General features: G+C 42.4%; 1 protein-coding gene across 2 annotated transcripts in view; it reads right to left on the reverse strand.

Annotated features, from left to right (window-relative positions):
• Positions 1 to 12560: 12560 nt before the first annotated feature.
• Positions 12561 to 20928, reverse strand: part of GBE1 (1,4-alpha-glucan branching enzyme 1) — a 208716-nt gene continuing 200348 nt past the window's right edge. For both annotated transcript variants that reach the window (XM_077294074.1, XM_077294073.1), the window contains exons 16-17: positions 18127 to 18244; positions 12561 to 15271 (exon numbers count right to left, since the gene is read on the reverse strand). In XM_077294074.1, coding sequence (XP_077150189.1) covers positions 15218 to 15271; positions 18127 to 18244 — 172 coding nt within the window. In that variant the 3' untranslated portion in view covers positions 12561 to 15217. The remainder of the gene's footprint in view (positions 15272 to 18126; positions 18245 to 20928) is intronic.

Consider the following 20928-nt stretch of genomic DNA (forward strand, 5'->3'; position numbering starts at 1 on the left):
TATAATTTTGCTAATTTGTGCATGCCCAGCAGCCAACGACAAGGCGGGGTCCCACGTGTCTATTGTGAAGTGATTGTGATCATGACATCATTTAAAGGCATGGTCACTCTATGCCTTAAGTGTTGTCATGACGCAAGTCAATCTGTAACATCATGAAGTCATGAAGCATAGCTAGCACCAGACACCACGCACAAAGAAGACTGGAGGCCAAAACGACCAAATGGGGGTCTATACGATATTCATTTACCTCTAGTTATCAATATGGTTGCACATGGGCAGTTTAAGCCACTCAATACCTTTCTTAGTGGGATATGTTTGTGGAGCGCCCCCAGACGCAGGGCCGCGGCGTACTCGGTACCGGGCCTCTCTGTCTCGGTTCTGGGGTTGTCACGGTGGCTAGACCCGGTCCGTGACCCTGCTAAGGGGCGTCCAATGAAAGGTGTGATGATGGTGCGTGGTGCAAGGTGCGATGAATAACGAGGACACAGGGTTGCAGTCTCTTTACCTCTTTACTGAAGGCTTCAGGATTCGCAATCCAGAGCACTGCTATCAGGGCTGGCTGAGACCGGCCGGTCCGAAGGCACATCCAGAGTTCCCTTTGCAGGTGGAAATCAGTGCCTACCTTCTAGCGCCTGTGTGTTGTAGTACCTCCCTGCTGAGCACCATGGGATAGTCCTCACAACTGTTGTGTCTGTTCCTGATGTTCTCTCTCCGTCCCCCAGATGATTTGGCTAGGACGCACCCGTATGACGGGGTAGGCCTGGAGTTATTCTGGGACCCTAGAGACGCCCCTCTTCCACAATTGCCTCCGTTGTCTGCTTAGGTGATTTAGGTGAGACAGCCAACCTAAAGTTAACTGTCCTGCCGCTGTTTGAAGTAATGCTTGGAGCCCAGTACTTCCTCAGCGTTCCAGCCACCGGCTACGCGCCTCAGTAGGTTGTTGCCACGATCTTAAGGCACGACTCCTACTGGTTCTATTCTCCTTTGTGCTGTGATCTCGTTTCTCACTTCTCCACAATAAACCTCGCTTCGTGTCCTTTCTTAAGATGCCACCGCAACGGGTGCAGGCGCGGCTCCGTAACGTTCTGTCCTTTTCGCTAGGCCACTGTCAGGATTCCACCCGACAGAGACCCCCTGAATCTTCCCAGGAACTCCCTCTCTCACAGGATGTTACCTGGGCAAAACCCAGTCAATCTTCTAACTTCCTATCCAACCCCCAGTTTTACCAGAGTGTGAGGAGTGGCCTAATACATAGAACCCTTTGCTCCCCCTGGTGGCCAGAGTGTGAAGTGTAATGTGTGACTGTGATACCTGGTCAGGTGAACTCCTTTAGTGCCATCAGACGTACCATCACTCCCCCTAGTGGCGGAGCGTCAGTACTGCAACGACCAGGACTCTGGTGCGCTGCACTCCCCCCCCCCCCCCGGTTAAATCCAGTACTCCCGGACTGGGAAGAAGAACAATACATGTTAGTAAAAGACATACAAAATTTCAAAATGCAATGAACAAGTAAATTTAACAGTGCTTCCCTTTATGGGAGGTAAGGACGCTTGAACGTTACAAACAGAAACATATTTACATTTTTACTCAAGGTTATAAATAACACTTATGACTAACTCGACTATAAATAACCATCATTACCCAGCCGGGTATTCTATCTGGTAAGTGCAAATTTTTGAACAATAATTTAACTTTTCCTTTAAGGGCGTATAAGCTGAACCCGCTAAAGGCCTACTATAAAACTCTAAGATATAAATTAACTTTGTCTTTATTTTCTAAATACATTTTTTTCTTTGAACATGCAGGACTGCCTGGCTACTCGTCCGGGCCTACTGCCTCTCTTTCTTCTATAAGCTCAATTTTTATTCACAGTATACGATCAATCAACCATCTCTCTATGGTTTCCAGGAGGACTCACTAACCCCTACGGGTTCTCTTTATTGAAATTCGGCTTTCAACTCTTTCCTGTCCTCAATCTCTAGTAACATCATCAAACAATTCCTATTGCTACCTAACTAACTACATACTATTCCTATGCAAACATTATTACAATCCAACTTTTTCTTAAGGCAACATCATACTTAAGTGCAACACGTGAACATTCCCTATAAGAGGGACTCAAGTCTCTTTGAGGTAGTGCACTCTCTATCTGCAAGTCCGTTTAAAGGCAAGAACTTCTGCGCTGTATTCAAGAACAGTCTCTTCAAAAAGTTCTCCTTTTTGTAAAACCAGTAGGGGGCACCTTTAAGAAGGTGCAAACTATTTACAACACAGTTTGTGAACCATTCACCGTCCATGATTCAGCAGTCTTTGGGTTTTGTACTTGCGGTGGGTCACTTTGTTCTGTCTCTTTTCGGTTTTTCCAGTGGAGAATTAAGCATTGTTTATACTGTTCCCAGGTGAGCACAGCAATATGAAGGAACCTGGCTTGACAGACAGGTTAATGGTACGTTCAGGTGTGGAAATTGCGCATTCTCTGATTATATAGCACCATGTAAGAGCTTTGCCAGTGCAGCCAGTGGAAGACACTTTTTTTGCAGGGATTTTTCTAACTGCAAGACCACCGGGGTGGTTTACATGGCTACGTGTACATGTCCAAAAAATTACATAGGGAAGACCAAAAGAGAGCTGAGAAGGAACACTTGGGAGATATCAAGAATGGCAGAGACACCCCCATAGCACGTCACATCTGGGACACACCAGGCTGACAATAAGGTACTCTCTTTCTGTGTCCTGGAGGCGGTGAAGCAAAATGGGAGGAGAGGGAACTGGGACAGGGTTATCCTGCAAAAAGAAACCCAGTGGATATTTAGGATGGAGTCAGTGGTCCCAAGAGGACTTAATGAGCGGTTAACCTACAGTTGCTTTGTGTGAATTGTCTTCGCTGGTTTCGCTTCTGCTCCCCTGATATGAATAGGACGGTCGTGCAGACCTATTAGATGGTTTGCAGCATATAATATAGGGACATAGGAGTTTGATTAAAATTATAACTCCAAGCAGCCACTGTACAAAGGCTTTAGGATAAGGTAATTGTGGGTTGGGGATTTGCTGACTGATACAGTGCGTCACTATAGAGTTACCATTTGTGGGCATGTTTTCGCCCACCTGGAGGATATCATCTTTAATAAATATATCTTTGATGAGTCCACATTAGAGGGGGATATTATACACACCACTCTGAATTTGCAACCTCTGAGCGCACCGCTAGGACATCAATGTATTAGAGTGTGTGTGATACGCCTGCATTAGGGGCCCATAGGGCTTATGCTGATAGCAGAGCATATGTGCACTGGAGCCCATGAATAGTAAGTTAGTGGGCAGCCTGGGCACTCTAGCATAGTATTGACGAGTGTGTGTGGATAAGGTACATGACACATAAATGTTTGTGCGTATTGCCAGGAACCTGTTTGGTTGACAGGCATTATTACTCGTTGCGATGTCCGCGCGGTGTTTTGGCTGCTAAGGTAACGGCGCCTGCGCATTCGCAGGGGCCGACTGCGATGTAGAAGTATCTACAACAAAATGGAGACCGGGAGCGCATGTGCTGTTGTAAAGGTGAAAATAGACCTCTAGGGTCTGGAAACAGCGCGTGCGCAGTGTAAGGACGCCAATGAATATACAGGGACAATGGCGGCCACAACGCTCAGCCAGAGATTCTGGAGCCCGGAGACCCGCCCCGGATTTGGGACAAATTAATAGTAATAACGTACAGGTACGAATTAGCCTCTTGATTTTTACCCTTAGGGCACCCTATTTAATGGCATCTTGGTCAGTGTAATCCCTACACCTGCAATCAGGCACAGCACGTATCTCTGATGTGGTTTAAGCACACGGAATGTCTTTTTCCTATATGCCTCCTGAGGAACCATATCATGGGGGGGAAACGCGTAGAGGCGAGACCTGAACACAGATAAGTGTATCTGTGCTTTTTAATTGTTTATTGGTTTTTCACCATTTGTGAATTCATAACCAGGGTATGGATTTGCACTAAGCTATATTTGCATACATCAATAACTATTATACAACTTAGAATATAAGATATATCTGAACTAGGCTAAATATGCTGCTATAAATATACCTGTATCTATATATTTGGGGAATAGAGTTATTACACCTCCCCCCTGTTCTGTGAAGTAGCTGCAATTAAGTCTGGTGGGTTGTGTAAAAATACCCTGGTTTCTGACTGCCTGGTTTATGTTTTATATCAATCTTGGCTTTATTCGTGGTCTGACCGAGATATATTCATTTGTTATTGTGGTCCACTAGTGTAGCCCCGTAGGCACCACCTCCTTTATAGGATCCCCAACTTTCGCAGGGATTCAGTCAGGGCCAACAGGGACAGCCGCCGAGGAGTGGGGGCGCCGCTTTGCACTCAAGAGGGTGCCAACCTCCGGTGGTAGGCAGGGTTGCCCGGTTAGGGACTCTGGAGGGTGTATTAGTAATTTAAGTAGGCCGGGTGTATATGGTAAGGGGTTTTGCACGGTCAGACCAGGCCTTTTTGACTGGGACACTTTGGTGAATTACCACCTGGCATCGATTTGTGTGTAGTATCTTTGGGCCCTAAGGTGTGGGCAATTTAGGGTTATCAGCAGTAGTATAGCATTCCCATATCAGTTGAGGGACCCATAGGGCTTATAGGGCTAGCCATCGAGGAGCGGGGGCGCCATATTGCGTCCAAGAGGGTGCCAACCTCCGCAGACAGGCAGGGAGCATATTAGGGATGTGTAGAGCCTATACTCCACTAATTTGCTCCCACCCATTGCCCTCTAGTCATCAGGCCAGGTTTTTATTGACCCACTCTCATTATAAGGGGTTTGGGTGTTGTGTCAGTTTTTATTCCTATTTTTGATTTAAATTAAGGTATTGTAAATATTAGTTTTGGTTATATATTTTTCAACAATACATGTTAGTAAAAGACATACAAAATTTCAAAATGCAATAAACAAGTAAATTTAACAGTGCTTCCCTTTATGGGAGGTAAGGACGCTTGAACGTTACAAACAGAAACATATTTACATTTTTACTCAAGGTTATAAATAACACTTATGATTAACTCGACTATAAATAACCATCATTACCCAGCCGGGTATTCTATCTGGTAAGTGCAAATTTTTGAACAATAATTTAACTTTTTCTTTAAGGGCGTATAAACTGAACCCACTAAAGGCCTACTATAAAACTCTAAGATATAAATTAACTTTGTCTTTATTTTCTAAATACAACATTTTTTTCTTTGAACATGCAGGACCGCCTGGCTACTCGTCCGGGCCTACTGCCTCTCTTTCTTCTATAAGCTCAATTTTCATTCACAGTATAAGATCAATCAACCATCTCTCTATGGTTTCCAGGAGGACTCACTAACCCCTATGGGTTCTCTTTATTGAAATTCGGCTTTCAACTCTTTCCTGTCCTAAATCTCTACTAACATCATTAAACAATTCCTATTGCTACCTAACTAACTACATACTATTCCTATGCAAACATTATTACAATCCAACTTTTTCTTAAGGCAACATCATACTTAAGTGCAACACGTGAACATTCCCTTTAAGAGGGACTCAAGTCTCTTTGAGGTAGTGCAGACTCTCTATCTGCAAGTCCGTTTAAAGGCAAGAACTTTTGCGCTGTATTCAAGAACAGTCTCTTCAAAAAGTTCTCCTTTTTGTAAAACCAGTAGGGGGCACCTTTAAGAAGGTGCAAACTATTTACAACAGTTTGTGAACCATTCACCGTCCATGATTCGGCAGTGTTTGGGTTTTGTACTTGCGGTGGGTCACTTTGTTCTGTCTCTTTTCGGTTTTTCCAGTGGAGAATTAAGCATTGTTTATACTGTTCCCAGGTGAGCACAGCAATACTGAGGCCCTCCTGCCTGGCCCAATCCTCAGGGTATCCCATTGGAAGATCACCCCCTCCAAGCTCACATCTAGTGGTTCCCCCATAGTTGTCGGTAATGGAGGCACCAGCTTCTCCATAGTGTCGGGGGTTATCACTACCAGCTCAGTGGAGAGGAATCGGTTATTGTCGGGACGGGGAGCGGTCACGGGAGCAGGGGCGCTTTCCATACCTGCGTCTGATGTGGTTCCACCGGTGCCGATCTGTTCCACTGATGAGGACACTGGAGTCGGCAGCTGCTCGGACCGCGGTTCTTCCAAGGCATCCTTCTGGCAGAGCTCCGACTTCCATTGCTTCACATCGGCTGGCTCCATGTCCGGGATAGGTTGACTCGGCTCCCCCGCCGGCGGCTCCGAGAAGTTAGGGCCCTTCAGCTGCGGTGTGTCCGGAGCCACTTCTGACCGGTGGGGATAGTCCAGGATCACTTCGTCGTCGTTCCGGTACTCGCTGGTCACCTTCGCTGTCTTGAAGTCGGCAGCTGCACATGCACCTGGCTCCGCCATTTCTCGGGGGGTGGAGCTCCTTCTTGTCTTGGTTCCCGCCGTCGCAAATCAGGGGGCGGTTCTCCTCTGCTTCGGGGCAGGTCATCATCTTGCAGCAATAGTCGGAGGGGGCGGTCGCGACTTTTGGTGCCGCTTTTATAGTCTCCTCCAATGGCATGCCCTTCTTCCTCTGCGCTTCTCGTGGCACGGTAATGGCGGCGGTTTTGGCGGCAAATAGCAACACAGTCTTTGCAATAAATCACAGTTCAAGCACAATTCAGACACAGTTCCAAGGCACACATGACCTGATTCTTCAGGCTTAAGTAGATCCTGTTCGTGACGCCAAGTTGGAGCGCCCCCAGACGCAGGGCTGCGGGGTACTCGGTACCTGGCCTCTCTGTCTCGGTTCTGGGGTTGTCACGGTGGCTAGACCCGGTCTGTGACCCTGCTAAGGGGCGTCCAATGAAAGGTGTGATGATGGTGCATGGTGCGATGAATAACGAGGACACAGGGTTGCAGTCTCTTTACCTCTTTACTGAAGGCTTCAGGATCCGCAATCCAGAGCACTGCTAAGGCCGGCCTCACACTCAGCGTATGTAAATAGTGCCCCAAAATAGTGGTCCGTATGTCATCCGTAGGCAGGGGTGTCAGCGTATTTTGTGCATGGCATCCTCCGTATGTAATCCGTATGGCATCCGTACTGCGATATTTTCTCGCAGGCTTGCAAAACCAACATCTAATGGATTTATGTGCTCAAATGTTCATTAAAACATATATACAGTATATATATATATATATATATATATATATATATATATATATATATATATATATATATATAGCCCATTTTGGCTCACTGAAGAGCTGGAGGAAGGTGAGTTTAAATGCTCCTTTCATTTTGGTGCTGGTGCTGTGTGGCGGCCATTGTTGCTGTGGCTTTGTGCTGGTGGGGCGGCGCGGTCTGGAGTCATGGGGGCTCAGTCTCGCAGCATGCGTGCTGTGGGGCAACAGGCTGTCCGCCCTGCTGGTGCATGGCCACTGCGGCGGTGGTCGCCGCACGGCTCCGCTCCATTAGGGCGGTAGGACCCACTACGAGGTTTGCCGTGAAGTGGCAGTGGGCTTCATACAGTCTGATCAGAATGTTAAACTGAAAACCTCATGTTCAGTATATAAATTTTTGCCTAGCGGCTTTAGATCAACGTATGATTTTGGGATGTGCGGTTCATGCTCTTTTTTTTCTTCTGGCACTTGGCCACTCTCTTCCCACTCCCGTGTAGCGGTGGGATATGGGGTAATGAAGGGTTAATGTCACCTTGCTATTGTAAGGTGACATTAACCCTTCATTACCCCATATCCCACCGCTACAGGGGAGTGGGAAGAGAGTGGCCAAGTGCCAGAATAGGCGCATCTTCCAGATGTGCCTTTTCTGGGGTGGCTGGGGGCAGATGTTTGTAGCCAGGGGGGGGCCAATAACCATGGACCCTCTCTAGGCTATTAATATCTGCCCTCAGTCACTGGCTTTACCACTCTGGCGGAGAAAATTGCGCGGGAGCCCACGCCAATTTTTTCCGCCATTTAACCCTTTATTTTAGCAGCTACAGCACCCAAATTTTGCACATACACACTACTAACATTAGTAGTGTGGAATATGCAAAAAAAAAGGGGATATGAGATGGTTTACTGTATGTAAACCATGTCTCATATCCGGTCGGGTTTGTGAAGGAGAAATGAAAAGCCGGCAATTGAATTACCGGCTTTTCACTAACACCGTTGCGTATTTCTCGCAAGTCACACTGCTGGTCCGTGTGGAACCCGTATTTTTCTCGCCCCCATACTTTCATTGGCGATTTTTTTTGCGCAATATGGTGACAAACGCAGCATGCTGCGATTTTCTACGGCCGTACAAGACCGTATATTACGGATGCGTAATATACGGCAGATATGAGCTGGGCCATAGATTCATTGGGCCGTGTGTAATGCGAATTTTACGTACGTAGTTTATGCGCTCATACGTCCGTAAAACTCGCTAGTGTGAGGCCGGCCTAACAGGCCTGGCTGAGACTGGCCGGTCTGAAGGCACATCCAGAGTTCCCTTTGCAGGTGGAAATCAGTGCCTACCTTCTAGCACCTGTGTGTTGTAGTACCTCCCTGCTGAGCACCACGGGATAGTCTTCACAACTGTTGTGTCTGTTCCTGATGTTCTTTCTCTCTCCGTCCCCCAGATGATTTGGCTAGGACGCACCCGTATGATGGGGTAGGCCTGGAGTTATTCTGGGACCCTAGAGACGCCCCTCTCCCACAATTGCCTCCGTTGTCTGCTTAGGTGATTTAGGTGAGACAGCCAACCTAAAGTTAGCTGTTCTGCCGCTGTTTGAAGTAATGCTTGGAGCCCAATACTTCCTCGGCGTTTCGGCCACGTGCCTCAGTAGGATGTTGCCACGATCTTAAGGCACGACTCCTACTGGTTCTATTCTCCTTTGTGCTGTGATCTCGTTTCTCACTTCTCCACAATAAACCTCGCTTCGTGTCCTTTCTTAAGATGCCACCGCAACGGGTGCAGGCGCGGCTCCGTAACGTTCTGTCCTTTTCGCTAGGCCACTGTCAGGATCCCACCCCTGACAGAGACCCCCCTGAATCTTCCCAGGAACTCCCTCTCTCACAGGATGCTGCCTGGGCAAAACCCAGTCAGCTTCTGTCTAACTTCCTATCCGACCCCCAGTTTTACCAGAGTGTGAGGAGTGGCCTAATACATAGAACCCTTTGCTCCCCCTGGTGGCCAGAGTGTGAAGTGTAATGTGTGACTGTGATACCTGGTCAGGTGAACTCCTTTAGTGCCATCAGACGTACCATCACTCCCCTTAGTGACGGAGCGTCAGTACTGCAACGACCAGGACTCTGGGGCGCTACACTTGTTCATAGCACATTAAAACTTTCTGTCAAGTATTTGCAGAGTCTCGGATGCAACTTTTAATGGTAACCCTTCAGTTTCCCTCTACTTGTTTTGCGGAATGAAATTTCTGAACATATGTTCCTCTCTTCTTGCCATTTCCAGTTTACATAAGCTTTCGGAGTCTGATGACTGGAATCTTAATTTGTTGATATCAAATTGCATGTTAATTATATTAATGTATTCTAAAATATCTTGTATAGCTTTTGATATCACAGCTGGAGAAGAGTTGTAAACCATCATGTAAACTGCACTGTGACCATGTAAATGAAAATGTTTTATATCTTATATAGAATAATAAATGGGATAACATTTCTGTTATTTATTGGACACACGATCCCAATGTGTACAAACAGCATGAGGCTTGTTTAATTTGTCAAAGGAAGTATAAATTAAAAAAAAAAAAAATTCTGCCAAAAGTTTAAGCTCAGAATTTAGAATCCTACTGTTTGCTATAAAAATACAGAACTTCTATCATCTGGCATGAATAAGCTATAAATGGTGCAGGATTATCAAATTTTCGGGCTTATTGGAGGGTATATAAAATTGACTGGTATAGGTAGAGATTTTGGAAGAAGATAGCCCAAGATAAAATAGAAAAAAAAAAAGGAATAATATGCTACTTTGAATTCACCAATTAGGAGAATCTCCTTTGCTCGAGTTTCTGATTTACTTGAACGATTCTGAATTACCACGAAGTTCTGATGTATTATTGACATTTCTGTATTTTAGGGGAGCAAATCTGTGGAAATGTGAAAGTTTGCTGGAATGTGAAATTCTATTTGCATCGCATTTATTCAATGTAATTCATGTTCCTTATTACGCTCCAGGTTTTCTACTTGCAGCAACTTTTCTTGTCCACTGCATAGGAAGTACTCGGCTTTCATCTTTACTCTGCACTGGGGTATCCAGTGCGAATAGCGGCTCTGATATTACGTGTGTTACCCAAGGCCTCATCTCCAGTGATGACACTCCATTTTTACTGAAAATAAACATTTCCAAAGTGATCAACATATAACATGAATATCGACTTTCTCTTATATAAAACAGCGTTAAACAATAAATTGTCAAATCAATGAACAAGTAGGATGTTGCCGACATTATATTATGTGGCATTATAACAAATTATATACCAGCAGAATGTTCAACCATTGTAAACATGAATCGGTATACTCAAAAGTGGAGGACCAAAAAAAACAGACACAAGACAGAAGATTAACAAGGGGGGTATCTGAAAATCAGAAAGAGGAGACCGGGAGTGGCTATATAGTCTAGAAAATCTTGAGGCCCAAAAGAGTCCCAAGGAAACCAGATAGAATCAAATCTATCAATTGTGTCATTATGCAGAGCTGCGTGGTATTCAAAATTTCTAACATAATTGTGGCATATAAGTCAAGTGTAGATAGGGGAGAAGTTTGCTTCCAAAGGAATGCCACCAAACATTTGAAAGCAGTCAAGATGTGTAAGAGGAGCCTAGTAGTTATTTTTTGTTAGGGAAGGTGGGAAAATGTTAAGGAGAAAAATCTGGGGGTGCAGAGGCAACGTCAAATCCAAAACCAGGCCTATCAATCCCTGCACCTGCTTCCAATATGGGTAAATCAGTGAGCAATCCCAGAATATGTGAAAGATCAATCCTCCAGAAAGGTTGCACCTCCAGCAGAGGGGAGAGATAGACTGGTCCAGCCTATGTAAGAATTCAGGTGTGTGATACCAGAAACGAAGGATCTTGTACTGGTTTTCTTTATATGTGACACAAGATACCGATATAGCTGCTCTCGACCAGACAAGTCCCCAATCTACATCAGTCAAGGCTTTTTCCAAATATCTCTTCTCTCCCATCTAAGCATGTAGGGATGTCTCGTCAGGGAGTCTGCATCAGGCTTTTCAATGATATTATAAACTTCAGAAATTAACATTAGGTGCATTTTGATGTCCAAGGCTTACCTGGTGATGGAAGCTCTGGAGCATAGTGAAGATGGAGAAAGAGGATGTTGCGTGAAGTAGATAAATAAAGGCCATAGGGAAAACGGAGAGCCGATCGAGTGGTGCCAGCTTCTAGCCTCTTATGGAGGCTATTGAGCATGGCAAAAGTTAAAAAAAATGTTTTTAAAAATATGAAAAATAAAAAAATTTAAAACTTTAAATCACCCCCCTTTCGCCCCATCCAAAATAAAATAAACCCCTACACCTATTTGGTATCGCCGCATTCAGAATCGCCCAATCAACAAAAAAAAGCATTAACCTGATCGCTAAACAGCGTAGCGAGAAAAAAAATTTGAACCGCCAGAATTATGTTTTTTTGGTCGCCGCGACATTGCATTAAAATGCAATAATGGGCGATCAAAAGAACGTATCTGCACAAAAGTATCTGCCCTCACCCGACCCCAGATCACAAAAAATGGAGGCGCTACGGGTATCGGAAAATGGCACTTTTTTTTTTTCTTAGCAAAGTTTTTAATTTTTTTCACCACTTAGATAAAAAAAGAACCTAGACATGTTAGGGGTCTATGAACACGGAATGACCTGGAGAATCATAATATCAGGTTAGTTTTAGCATTGAGTGAACCTAGCAAAAAAGACAAAAAAAAACAAGTGTGGGATTGCACTTTTTTTTGCAATTTCACCACACTTGGAATTTTTTTCCCGTTTTCTAGTACAAGACATGGTAAAACCAATGGTGCTGTTCAAAAGTACAACTCGTCCCGCAAAAAATAAGCCCTCACATGGCCATATTGATGGAAAAATAAAAAAGTTATGGCTCTGGGAAGGAGAGGAGCGAAAAAAGAAAACGCAAAAACGAAAAAGAGCCGCAGCGTGAAGGGGTTAAAGAGCTATTTTACTGGAGAATAACCCACAAGACAGTACTGAATGAGACAACAGTACCGCACATTCTGACTACTGCTGGTTGTGATTCCATGCAGACACCTACTCCTTTGCTCCTCTGTGGGAATTAGTCCCAACATGTATATGATTTTGGAGATCAATGAGAAGCTGGGTGACATCCAAATGGGCATTACAATGTTAGTCAATCATCGTTAGCACTTTCAAAAATCCATCACCTCTAATCATAGAGACTCGAATGAGAAAACAGCAAAAATAAGGCAGCATTCAAAAGTGACAAAGGTACTTTTCCCCCTTTATCTTTGACATTTCAGTTTATCAAGAAATCTCCCCTATCCGTTAAAAATTATGAAAAGACAAATATATTAAAATAGTTCACAAAACATAAAACACAAACGTTGATATTTAAATTTTATTTTGCGAAAATTTAATAACCAGGTCTCTTATTGCATTGTATAAATATTACATTGTATTACACAACCAATAGACACAGAACAGGGTGTTATTAATTGTTCCATTGATTTTAAGAAAATCGTTTACGAGCATGTTGTATTAAAGGACCAAAAACTATTACATAGTACAGTGTCCAGTGAAAGACAAAACTACATCAGTCTGTAAAAAAAAATACACATTCCAAGAGGCAAAAAAATGTTGTGTTGAGTCAGAAAGTAAAGAAAATATAGATCTCTGCTAATCTTAGAAAATGAACTTTACAGACTGTACCCGGTGAATGTTTTCGGCATATTAGGTAGCTGTAATGTGTATCCAGTGCATCAGTCACTCACAATGGAAAGAGATATTTGGTGTGATGACGTGCTAACCATAATAACCAAATGTCATAAGAACTGTGAATGTGTCATAAAATAGAGGTTTCTATATTCTGCTGCTCAGCCTGGTGAAGGCTCGAGTGTCAACATCTCATTTTGGGTTGGGTGATGTCCCCTTTATCAAAAATATGGGCCAGGGCAACCACCATACATGTCCCATTTTTTTCATCACTATTATGGATGCCTACTAGTGATGAGCGAACATGCTCGGATAAGGTGCCTGTTTGTTAGGCAATCCCTGCATGTGTTGCGGCTAACAGCAGCGAGACATGCAGGTGCGGGGAATCAAACATAATATTCGAGCACGCTAAAGTCACTCGCTTAGCACTCGAGCATGCTCCGATAATACCTTATCTGTGCATGATCACTAGTGATGAGCGAATATACTCGTTACTCGAGATTTCCAGAGCATGCTCGGGTGTCCTCCGAGTATATTTTAGTGCTCGGAAATTTCGTTTTTCTTGCCGCAGCTGAATGATTTACATCTGTTAGCCAGCATAAGTACATGTGGGGGTTGCCTGGTTGTTAGGGAATCCCCACATGTACTTATGCTGGCTAACAGATGTAAATCATTCAGCTGCGGCAAGAAAAACTAAATTTCCGAGCACTAAAAAATACTTGGAGGACACCTGAGCATGCTCAGGAACTCTCGAGTAACGAGTATATTCGCTCATCACTAGTGATCACTCATCACTAATTGCTACAGCCATGTGGGCCGTTTTAATGCAGTAGGTCCATAGATAACCTCCAAGGAAACAATCATACTGCAGTTGCAACTGGAAAACATGTTAAACGTTACAAAACTGGTGAGATATTATGAACCACAGTAAAAAAATGCAGGATTTAGAAATACAGTATATTTTTGCACATTTTGTTTTATGGTACCTTATTGGAAAAATTTATGAAAGTATACTTTTATTCAATGTGCTAATGACGATATAATAAACAAACCAAACATCATTGCGTTATAAGATCCCTAAAAATAAATTTTCCAGAACTAGCAAAAAAAAACAAAATTGCCTTTCTTCTAAAGAGGCACAATTCTAGAGGTTTTGTGTGATATTGTAGCCCTGCCTCAGTGAAGCTGGGCTGCGAAACCATACACAGACGTAAGTAACCATTAGATCAGGGTGACAGTTTCTGGCAGAAAGCAGATATGTTTTTCTAACCTTAGACAAGTCCCTTAATGTGTTATACACACAATGGAAAGTTATCAAAAAATTCGGAACAATTCGAGAAGTTTCTTATAGAAACCAATTTCATTTCAGATCTAGTATGTGAGAGGAAACAAGCTAACAGATTAAATGCTACAGACAATGGACTTGCTCTACTTTGTTTCCATTATAATAGGGAAAATCGCAGCTAATGTGTTTTTAGGCAATACGGACAGGCAGAAAAATAGGTGCAGATTCTACTAGGTTGAAAATTCAGATTTCTACAACACACCATGTGCTTTAGTGTAGCACGTCTATCAGAAAAATAAATGATTTCTCTCAATAAATTATGTTTTGTTTATAGTGCAATTAAACAGAAATGTAACCAATATAAACAGATACAGCGGGACTAATTATCAATCTAAATGCGCTAGAATTTTGACTTAATTTGCTTTCAAAACAGACTTGTATGACTTTCACCATATTGATTATTTGTTTTAGATACTTTCAGGAACTTTTACAGCAAGGCGGTGTGACCTTGCAAAAAAGGAGAGTGGATCGCCTGAAAAGGGCATGGGCCTGACAAGCAACACTTTGGGTCAAAAATTGCACCAACATTTCGGTACAAAGTAAGCCAATTAAAAGGCAGCAAAAACAGACTAGAAAATTTTAAATTACGCCAAATTTATCAGAGGTGATAAAACCGGACATTTTCACACTATCTAGTCTAGGTTTTTAGCAAATATTGATAAATATGCCCCAATGTAGTTACCCTGGATGATGTATTGCTATAAAGAAACAAAGGTCTCTCTACGTTCTAAAGAAAAGTCACACCGTGCAGTTAATACGTTTCACAGTAACATGAATTAAAATCGGCACATAATACTGCGCGCCAAGCCGTCTGGCTCTACCAACGTGTACACAAGGTGAGAAAATGCCGTGTTCAAGTTATTTACTCATTAGACAACAGCGGAAAACCTTGAGCACATTCTACAACACTACACACGGTGCGAGTCGTTCTATTTCAAGACTACCCGAGCTCGCACCGAAGAGATAAAGATGAATCTTCAGTCCTTAGCAGTTGTCAACATTACGAAGAACAAGCGCCACTCTGCATGGAATGTAAATCTGAAATATAAAACAACAATTCAGGAGAGATATTATAATAATAACCACAAAAGGACAAATTAAATGTGTTGGCAGAAGAGACAGCCTTTACAAATACTAGGAAAGCAGCTTTCTGTAGCTGCCACGGCAAAACAAGAAGCGTGCAGCCCGGAGAATGCCGAGTGAAGTGGTAAATGTTAACCACTAGAGTGCAGCAAGTCAATTGCAACCAGCAAAATCTCCAAAAGTGCGATTTCCTCAATAACCCTTGAAGGTGCAGTACGTTCACATCTATTGGAATTCTTTAGCTTCTGAATAGTCTCAGAACAAACTTGTGAGTGGAGTGCAGTAACAGTGTCTGAAATGTCTTTTCAGTTGTGGAAATCAAGAAAAACAACAACAATATTTTCAAATAAAAATGGACAAAAATATTCTAAACATAAGTCACAAATATAGTAATTAGATACTAATAAAATACAAATTATTTTGTTTTCGGATTTTCCAACATACATAACATGCAGATGTAATTTCTTTGGCTGAAAATCTGCTCCATTTATCTGAAATAGGTTGTTTTTCCTAAAAGCATTGTGAATTTTTATTAATGTCAGTAACATGAGTGGGACAGTCTCACAAATTTTTGCAAAGTCTTCTGTAAGTGAATGTGTTCAGAATATTCCTGCTTAAATTAACCATGTAAAGATAGACATTTTTTGGTGTTTTTTCATCACAGCATTTTAAAAGCTATATTTTAATATTTTGTGGCAATACATAGTATTTTTTTTTCTAATACAGTTATATGGAAAAGTTTGGGCACCCCTATTAATCTTAAGCTTAATGTTTTATAAAAACTGTTTTTTTTGCAACAGCTATTTCAGTTTCATATATCTAATAACTGTTGGACACAGTAATGTTTCTGCCTTGAAATGAGGTTTACTGCGCTAACAGAAAATGTGCAATCTGCATTCAAACAAAATTTGACAGGTGCATAAGTATGGGCACCCTTATCATTTTCTTGATTTAAATACTCCTACCTACTTTTTACTGACTTACTAAAGCACTTTTTTTGGTTTTGTAACCTCATTGAGCTTTGAACTTCATAGCCAGGTGTATGCAATCATGAGAAAAACTACTTAAAGTGGCCACTTGCAAGTTGTTCTCCTGTTTGAATCTCCTCTGAAGAGTGGCATCATGGGCTCCTCAAAACAACTGTCAAATGATCTGAAAACAAAGATTATTCAACATAGCTGTTCAGGGGAAGGATACAAAAAGCTGTCTCAGAGATTTAACATGTCAATTTCCACTGTGAGGAACATAGTAAGGAAATGGAAGAACACAGGTACAGTTCTTGTTAAGGCCAGAAGTGGCAGGCCAAGAAAAACATCAGAAAGGCAGAGAAGAAGAATGGTGAGATCAGTAAAGGACAATCCTCAGACCACCTCCAGAGATCTGCAGCATCAACTTGCTGCAGATGGTGTCACTGTGCATCGGTCAACTATACAACGCACTGTGTTTTTTTGCCGCCATGCATAACGCCTTTTTGTATGACCAAACAACTCAATCTTGGTTTCATCAGTCCACAGGACCTTCTTCCAAAAACAAATTGGCTTCTCCAAATGTGCTTTTGCATACCTCGGCCGACTCTGTTTGTGGCGTGCTTGCAGAAACAGCTTCTTTCGCATCACTCTCCCATACAGCTTCTCCTTGTGCAAAGTGCGCTGTATAGTTGACCGATGCACAGTGACACCATCTGCAGCAAGTTGATGCTGCAGCTCTCTGGAGGTGGTCTGAGGATTGTCCTTGACTGATCTCACCATTCTTCTTCTCTGCATTTCTGATGTTTTTCTTGGCCTGCCACTTCTGGCCTTAACAAGAACTGTACCTGTGTTCTTCCATTTCCTTACTATGTTCCTCACAGTGGAAATTGACATGTTAAATCTCTGAGACAGCTTTTTGTATCCTTCCCCTGAACAGCTATGTTGAATAATCTTTGTTTTCAGATCATTTGACAGTTGTTTTGAGGAGCCCATGATGCCACTCTTCAGAGGAGATTCAAACAGGAGAACAACTTGCAAGTGGCCACTTTAAGTAGCTTTTCTCATGATTGCATACACCTGGCTATGAAGTTCAAAGCTCAACGAGGATGCAAAACCAAAAAAAAGTGCTTTAGTAAGTCAGTAAAAAGTAGGTAGGAGTATTTAAAACAAGAAAATGATAAGGGTGCCCATACTTATGCACCTGTCAAATTTTGTTTGAATGCAGATTGCACATTTTCTGTTAGCACAATAAACCTCATTTCAAGGCAGAAACATTACTGTGTCCAACAGTTATTAGATATATGAAACTGAAATAGCTGTTGCAAAAAAAAAAACAATTTTTATAAAACATTAAGCTTAAGATTAATAGGGGTGCCCAAACTTTTTCATATAACTGTATCTGTCAGCACAGGATGACTGTTCAAGCACAGGAACTCGGTGCACCCTTGGTGTGGCCAAACATTTAGGTGCACCTTCAATCTCTCTCTACCAGTCAAAGCTGTCAAACAAGAGGAGGTGAGGAGAAAACAAGCAGGTGGGAAAGTTGACTTTATTGATTTGCCACACCAAAGGGTGCACCAAGCGCCTGAACTTGGTCTGGACAGTCATTCTGTGCTGACCGAGTCTTTTTAAGTGATAACTCAGATTCTGGAAAATTTGTGCTAGAACAGAGTTTTGACAACATAATACATATGTCACAACTCTTCCAGTTTGGTAAACATGGTATTCCCTCACCCCGTCCTGCTGGCCCTAGTGTACACATGCAGCCGTATCTATCGTATTTATATGAAGTTAAAAAAAAAAAAATGCTTAAAATTAAAGCTTTACTCTGTTCATACTTACCAAAATTGAATACTGTCTATTATTATAAGGTTGGTTTTCGGTGAAGAATTCTGTCCTGTGATTAATTCTTTCATGTCCTCCATACTCTCCAGAATCAGTATCCAGTGCGATCATATACTTGGAATGAAGGCATTAAGGAAAAGATTTGTTCAAATAATCATAAAAAAGACACTGTTCATGTCAACAACTCAAAAAGTTCCAAAAGCTATAAAGAAACAAATAAGACTAGTATTTTACATGCCAGTCATGATGCACTGTGTACCGGTGTATGACGCGCCATATCCATTAAAGAGTGTGTACGTCTTGATGAATTTTGTGCAATTTTTAGCTCCTGTAGCGCCATCACAAGAAACGTGCTCTAATCAGATTAGGGAAAACTTGAACCTTAATTTCCACCACTTTTCTGGTGTAAATAATGATGAAATTGTTGGTCACGCTTGGACACCTTCTGACAGAGCTCTGCACACTTTTCAAACAGTGGGTGATATGTCCAAAGTCACAAAACTGTTGAAGAAACTTTGTGTTGTGCAAAACTTTTGTGATATTTGAAACTTTTTTTTGTTAGAATTCTGATAAAATATTTGGCCACAAAAAGGTTTCATTTAGTAATAGAGAATTTCTTCTTACAATCACTGTAAGAAATGGTGCTTTATAAGAAAATAAATTAAAGAGATTTTCCAAATTTTCCTATAAAAACTATAATCACCAGTGCTATAACTTGAAGCCCCAATGCAAAATCTCCTACAGGAGCCCCAACTACTAAGGGTTTTAATTATATTGGTCTTCTCAGATGGACCAAAGGGGCCTTCTTAAGCCCCCTCTAATAGGTTTCTGTGCCTAGATGACACTGCAGCTCCTGCACCCATTATAATTAGGCACTTGGTAACTATAACATGCACTTTTCAGTAAGAGGAATGTTCCCCTGGCTCACGACTACTTGTTTTGATGCCACACTTCATGTCCATGGCTACCAGAGCTGTGGAGTCAGTAAGCCAAGGTTTGGACTATGACAGCTCTATCTTTCCAAACCTTGACTCCAGCTCCGGTTTCTTCATAAAAGTTCAATAATTAGAAATCACAATTAATGTAGTGAAATGAAATGGTCACTTTTTTTTAATTAATGAAGGCCCTTTTGATTGTTTTATTAACGTCTCTAAACTCCTATGAAAATTAATGGAATAATTAACCAATATTAATAACTCAATATTTTTAGCCATGGGTGGGTATATTTTTACAACTTTGCCTTGACCTAAAATTAGTTCCAACTCTGGCTCCACAGGCCAGGAGGCTACTACTTCTCTTCCTACTCTTCTCAACTGCTTTGCGATGTCATGTTAACCAGATCCAGCTATGTCCACTACATCCCCATACAAGTTTTAAGCTCACCCATTCCAATTTCTGATGCCAGTGCTTGTAGAAGGTAGGAATATTTCTGGCTGTCCTTGTAATGGACGTCAGCTGTGATTATCTGTAAAGTGAAGTGGATGGAAATGACCATGGAGAGCAGATGGGACATGTCACCTGAGAGCAGGAAAATTTCAGAACAGAATCTCATGACCCATGGTGAGATAATGAATGCAGTGGCAAACGAGAAAATATATAGCAAAGTGCCTTCTACTTACTAATTGAGCACATACAGACTGAACGGATTTGAAAGAAAAGCTATTTCAATTGGCAACATAAGCTTAATATGCTTAAATATGTAAAACAGCTAAACTATGTTACAACAACAAACCTACACTCACCGGCCACTTTATTAGGTACACCTGTCCAACTTCTTGTTAACACTTAATTTCTAATCAGCCAATCACATGGCGGCAACTCAGTGCATTTAGGCATGTAGACATGGTCAAGACAATCTCCTGCAGTTCAAACCGAGCATCAGTATGGGGAAGAAAGGTGATTTGAGTGCCTTTGAACGTGGCATGGTTGTTGGTGCCAGAAGGGCTGGTCTGAGTATTTCAGAAACTGCTGATCTACTGGGATTTTCACGCACAACCATCTCTAGGGTTTACAGAGAATGGTCCGAAAAAGAAAAAAAATCCAGTGAGCGGCAGTTCTGTGGGCGGAAATGCCTTGTTGATGCCAGAGGTCAGAGGAGAATGGGCAGACTGGTTCGAGCTGATAGAAAGGCAACAGTGACTCAAATCGCCACCCGTTACAACCAAGGTAGGCCTAAGAGCATCTCTGAACGCACAGTGCGTCGAACTTTGAGGCAGATGGGCTACAGCAGCAGAAGACCACACCGGGTACCACTCCTTTCAGCTAAGAACAGGAAACTGAGGCTACAATTTGTACAAGCTCATCGAAATTGGACAGTAGAAGATTGGAAAAACGTTGCTTGGTCTGATGAGTCTCGATTTCTGCTGCGACATTCGGATGGTAAGGTCAGAATTTGGCGTAAACAACATGAAAGCATGGATCCATCCTGCCTTGTATGGAGCATCTTTGAGATGTGCAGCCGACAAATCTGCGGCAACTGTGTGATGCCATCATGTCAATATGGACCAAAATCTCTGAGGAATGCTTCCAGCACCTTGTTGAATCTATGCCACGAAGAATTGAGGCAGTTCTGAAGGCAAAAGGGGGTCCAACCCGTTACTAGCATGGTGTACCTAATAAAGTGGCCGGTGAGTGTATATGGCAAGCAACCAAAATGGCACAGAAAATCCTGGACATTTGATCGACGTCAGATGGACTTTCAATGGGCTGACCGCTCATTGTGCCTGCTACCCCATACACAGGAAAGCTGAGCTCAGTTGAGTGATTGTGTTCTCTATAAAAGACCCACTGCCAGAACTA

This window comes from Ranitomeya variabilis, chromosome 3 (genome assembly GCF_051348905.1).
Source record: "Ranitomeya variabilis isolate aRanVar5 chromosome 3, aRanVar5.hap1, whole genome shotgun sequence".
In the NCBI taxonomy this organism is placed as follows: Eukaryota; Metazoa; Chordata; class Amphibia; order Anura; family Dendrobatidae; genus Ranitomeya; species Ranitomeya variabilis.